Source organism: Cryptomeria japonica, chromosome 3 (genome assembly GCF_030272615.1).
Source record: "Cryptomeria japonica chromosome 3, Sugi_1.0, whole genome shotgun sequence".
In the NCBI taxonomy this organism is placed as follows: Eukaryota; Viridiplantae; Streptophyta; class Pinopsida; order Cupressales; family Cupressaceae; genus Cryptomeria; species Cryptomeria japonica.
The window spans coordinates 952,240,484-952,245,626 of NC_081407.1; the positions used below are offsets into that span (position 1 = coordinate 952,240,484).

The 5,143-nt window shown below is 36.2% G+C and overlaps 2 protein-coding genes across 2 annotated transcripts; both read right to left on the reverse strand.

Moving 5' to 3' along the window:
• Window positions 1-773: 773 nt before the first annotated feature.
• On the reverse strand, window positions 774-1,600 carry LOC131048171 (DNA replication licensing factor MCM4-like). The gene is made up of 2 exons (XM_057982054.2): window positions 1,568-1,600; window positions 774-1,331 (listed from the first exon to the last, which is right to left on the reverse strand). Exons 1-2 carry the CDS (start codon window positions 1,598-1,600, stop codon window positions 774-776), a joined length of 591 nt encoding a protein of 196 aa, XP_057838037.2.
• Window positions 1,601-1,738: 138 nt separating this feature from the next.
• Window positions 1,739-4,940, reverse strand: LOC131048172 (DNA replication licensing factor MCM4-like). Its single transcript, XM_057982055.2, has 4 exons — window positions 4,672-4,940; window positions 4,357-4,488; window positions 2,529-2,589; window positions 1,739-2,308 (listed from the first exon to the last, which is right to left on the reverse strand). The coding sequence occupies exons 1-4, from the start codon at window positions 4,938-4,940 to the stop codon at window positions 1,739-1,741; spliced, it is 1,032 nt and encodes a 343-aa protein (XP_057838038.2).
• Window positions 4,941-5,143: the final 203 nt, after the last annotated feature.

The window sequence follows — 5,143 nt, forward strand, 5'->3', positions numbered from 1 at the left end:
AAACAAAGGAAAATAATTGGTTCCAAATTGTATTTTAAATTTGAAATATAAAATTTTATTTTGAAAGTATAAAATTGAACTTTTAGTCTATTTGGCTTGTTTTTATTTGAATCTCGCACGCGCAGGATCGGAGAGTTGGGGCTACGATACATAAGGCAATCCCAACAGAACCCCCATTGGCATAATGACTGCAAGGATCAATTGAAATACCAAGCCGCCCACAAAGCATCTAGCTAGTCAGAAATTAAAAAATGGAGGGAGAGAGAGGACGAACAAGTGCAAGTGCCAACAAATCCACTGTAAGTGTTGCATTCTATATTTTGGTCAACTCCCATTAATCATCAAATCTACTATAAAATCCTTCCAATTTACTAATCAAGGTTGAAATGGTACTGTGTTTTTTTACATTGAGTGGGTAAGGCTTTTTGGGGCAGAAAATTTGTATCATCTCTCATGGAGTCCACAGGCACACATCTCCTTCATGAGATTGCCTAACTTGTATGATCTTGGGCATACAACTCTCTCTTTCACAGAATTTGCCCAAAATTTTTATGGTTCTTACATTTTTTTTTTTATGTCAATTTTTGTCATTAGATTGTACAACCACGCTTTGCATTCCTTCCAACTTCAACATTTTGTTACAAGAGAAAGTACCCAACGGTGTACTACAGAGCATAATGCTCAGAGCATATTAAAATAGTTTATCACAACACTAAGACATCAGTCTTATGAAATACACCATTACTAATTATCATATGGGTGTTGTAGCATCCTTAAAATTCCTTTGCATCCTCATCAAATATTTTAGTATGTATATGTTGTCTTGCATAAGTGATATATGAAGTGAGGGTTGGGAGGTCCAATGCGTCCAGTGTTTGGTCCTCAAGCTCATCATAATGCAATGCAACAAGATGCCTTGCAAGGCGCCGATTTGTTTGTTCATTAGCTTTATCAAGCACTAGGTAGATCAAATCAAACCCGGAAAGCAATGTTGAAGGAAGTTCGATGTTATCAATAACTGAAAGTCTAGGGTTGTAGCGTGAACTGCTAGGATAAGAACAAGCTAAAACTGATGTCCTTGCATTAAGAGATGCTATGATCCTAGCCTTTGCAATTGACACTCTTTGTTGTTCCATAACCTCGTGTAACATGCTATGAGCATTATCTGACATCTTGTCAAACTCATCTATGCAACAAATACCCCTATCACTTAATACCAGTGCTCCACTTTCTAGAGCCGTTTCACTAGTTTCAGGGTCCTTTGGTACATAAGCATTCAAACCAACTATAGAACTTCCACGACCACTTGTATAAATGCCTCGAGGAGCCAACTTATACACATACTAAAGTACTGTATTTTTTTACATTGAGTGGGTAAGGTTTTTTGGGGCAAAAAATTTGTATCATCTCTCATATAGTCCATAGGCATACATCTCCTTCACGACATTGCCTAACTTGTATGGGCTTGGGAATACAACTCTCTCTTTCACAAAGTTTTCCCAAAAAAATTATGGTTCTTAGATTTATTTATTTAATTTTTATGTCAATTTTTGTCATCAGATTGTACAGCCACGCTTTGCATTCCTTCCAACTTCAGCATTTTGTTACAAGAGAAAGTACCCAACGATGTACTATAGACATAATGCTCAGAGCATATTAAAGCAGTTTGTCATAGCACTAAGACATCAGTCTTATGAAATACACCATTACTAATTATCATATGGGTGTTGTACCATCCTTAAAATTCCTCTGCAGCCTCATCAAATATTTTAGGATGTATATGTTGTCTTGCATAAGTGATATATGAAGTGAGGGTTGGGAGGTCCAATGCATCCAGTGTTTGGTCCTCAGGCTCATCATAATGCAATACAACAAGATGCCTTGCAAGGCATCGATCTGTTTGTTCATTAGCTTTATCAAGCACTAGGTAGATCAAATCAAACCTGGAAAGCAATGTTGGAGGAAGCTGGATATTATCAATAACTGAAAGTCTAGGGTTGTAGTGTGAACTGCTAGGATTGGCACAAGCTAAAACCGATGTCCTTGCATTAAGAGATGCTATCATCCTAGCCTTTGCAATTGACACTATTTTTTGTTTCATAACCTCATGCAACATGCTACGAGCATTATCTGGCATCTTGTCAAACTCATCTATGCAACAAATATCCCTATCACTCAATACCAGTGCTCCACTTTCTAGAATTGTTTCACTAGTTTCGGGGTCCTTTGATACATAAGCAGTCAAATCAACTACAAAACTTCCACGAACACTTGTATAAATGCCTCGAGGAGCCAACTTATGCACATACTGAAGTACTATGTTTTTTTACATTGAGTGGGTAAGGCTTTTTGGGGCAGAAAATTTTTATCAGCTCTCATTGATTCCACATGCATACATCTCCTTCACAAGATTGCCTAACTTGTATGGACTCGGGCATACAACTCTCTCTTTCATAGAGTTTGCCCAAAAATTTTATGGTTCTTACATTTTTTTTTTAATTTCAATTTTTGTCATTAGATTGTACAACCATGCTTTGCATTCCTTCCAACTTCAGCATTTTGTTACAAGAGAAAGTACCCAGTGATGTACTACAGAGCATAAACAAGTATAGTCAAATTAGTTATTAAAGAAAGATTCATACAATGAGAGTGTTGAAAATATATTTATGTAGGGTGCCTTATAGCAGTTCTCCCTGTTCAATGCTATCTTGTAGGGTGCCTTAAGGTTCTAACTAAATAAGGTTCTGATTTGACAAATTTGTAATGTCCCATATGGTAAATGACTAAATAAGGTTCTGATTTTAGATGTTGATCGGATTTTGGAAGCAAAGACCTTTAACCTCTATTGATAGCAACTGCAAAATAGAATCAGAAGATACTAATAATTATATTAAGGGTTTCTCATATAAACAAGTATAGTCAAATTAGTTATTAAATAAAGATTCATACAATGAGATAGTGGTGAAAATATATTTATGTAGGGTGCCTTATAGCAGTTCTCCCTATTCAACACTATCTTGTAGGGTGCCTTATAGAAGATATCCCTATCCAACTATTAAGTCCTTGCTGGCAAGATACTCATTAGATTTTGGCCAAAAGATAAATTCATCCAAATCTAAGGTATATGTCCTTAACTCTAATTATCTTGTAAAAGCTAATATTACTAGGGTCATACGCTTCCAATGATAGAATTACCTTGAAAGCACTTTGGCATTCCTTTCTTCATGGTTCAAAATAAACCTTCAGACTATCAAAAATCCATTCAAAGCTTACAAAGTAGGATCTCTAATTGGAAAGGAAAATGGTTATCAATGACATCTAGAATACAAATGATAAAATCAGCTCTTGACACCATTCCCAATTGTTACATGCTTGTTTTTAAATCTCCTAAATCAATAGTCTCAACATTAGAGAGTTATGAGAAATTTCATTTGGAAAGTAAATCTAGATAAAAAAAATTAAAATCTGTCTAATATCATTAGCAAACATGACTTTAGATAAGTCTAAAGGTGGATTGGCTATTCAGAACATCTCATTGATAAATTTAGCTCTAGGTACAAAATTGGTTTAGCACGTGTACAATAAGCCTCATGCCAAATCGTGTAAATTTATGCAAAGGAAATACCTTTCTAATCAAGGAAATAAGTTTATAGTTTCTAATCCTTAATTTTATTATTATTATTTATTATTAAATTATTAAATTATATTTCAAAGTAGGGACATTACAGTCCACCCTTCCCAAATTTTCTTGTCCTCAAGCAATGTTGATTTTAATTTTCTCAAACAAAGGTGAGAAGCATGACACATCTATGACCTTCATATCCCCTTTGGTTCACTCTTGCTATTCTCATATTCTAGATTAACTAAAAATATAGAGCCAAACACAGAGCATACACATGGATATATGAAGACACAGAGCATACACAAAGTATACACATGAATATATGCAATGTTAGACCCTTCTTATTGGTTAGAATGCATTCATTATTGTATTGCTTGGAAATAAAATATTGATCCATAATTTATGTATTGTATTGCTTGGAATAAAAATATTGATCAATAATTTATGTATTGTATTGCTTGGAAATAAAATATTACAAATATGCAAGTATAGGTGGTATTGAAAAACCACCAGAGTTTTGCCACCCCCAAAAAAAAACCCCAAACCACCCTCAAAACCACCATCCCAGCAAAAACCAAACCCTACTACATGTAGAATTGGCCTACCAAAACTACTAGCAGAAATCCCCACGTACATACAAAATTGGGGAGAAAACAGACATAGAACAAAAAGATACAAACATACAACACAAACTCCACCAGCCATGGCAGGATTAACCTAGAAGCGACATATACTCTGGGTCCTCATAGAATTCTGAGAGCCGCTTCATTGCTTGGGAAGTCTGGGGTCTCAGCCCCAACTCCCGACCCACCTCTGCTCGTGCCACTTCATGAAGAACCCCTAAAACCTCATCACATTGCTTCAACCTTTTAAAAGTTTTGAATGCTTGTCACCCGCGAAAAGTAAGAGCTTTGCATCTTGTCTTCAAATCATCATCAGCCCATCAAATGAGTGGTAGCGACGCCACCAAACCAGCCACCCTTGCCTCAAGAACAATTCCCACCATTGGGACCACATGAGCACACACACTATCCAGGTTTAACAAATACCTTGAGTCAATTACAACTCTCAAGGCATTTTTCACCTTGTCCACCTCAGATTCAAACTGGAAACCCCAGGCTGCAATCAATGAATATGCCTCCATGTTTGTCTTGTAGCGATGACTTACATGGACAATTTCCTCTCCCAACAACATCTTCACAACCTTATACAGGTGCTCATCCTTAAACAAAAATAAACGTTTCAGCCTCCTGTCTATGAATCCTCTAAGAAATGGGACTAATTTATTGTCAGTATGGAAGGATAAATTGGCTTCCATGCTACATAAGGCACCTAAGACAACTCTGCATACAATATGATACCAAGAAAATGGCACTCCATCAACACTCTGCCAATTCCACTCAAGCTTTAAACATCTCACACTCAATTATGGCAGCCATCCGTCGTTGACATTTATCACAATCTTTGCCATCATTCCTCTGAATATTTTAGTTCATCTGCACAATTCATTTGTACAATCCG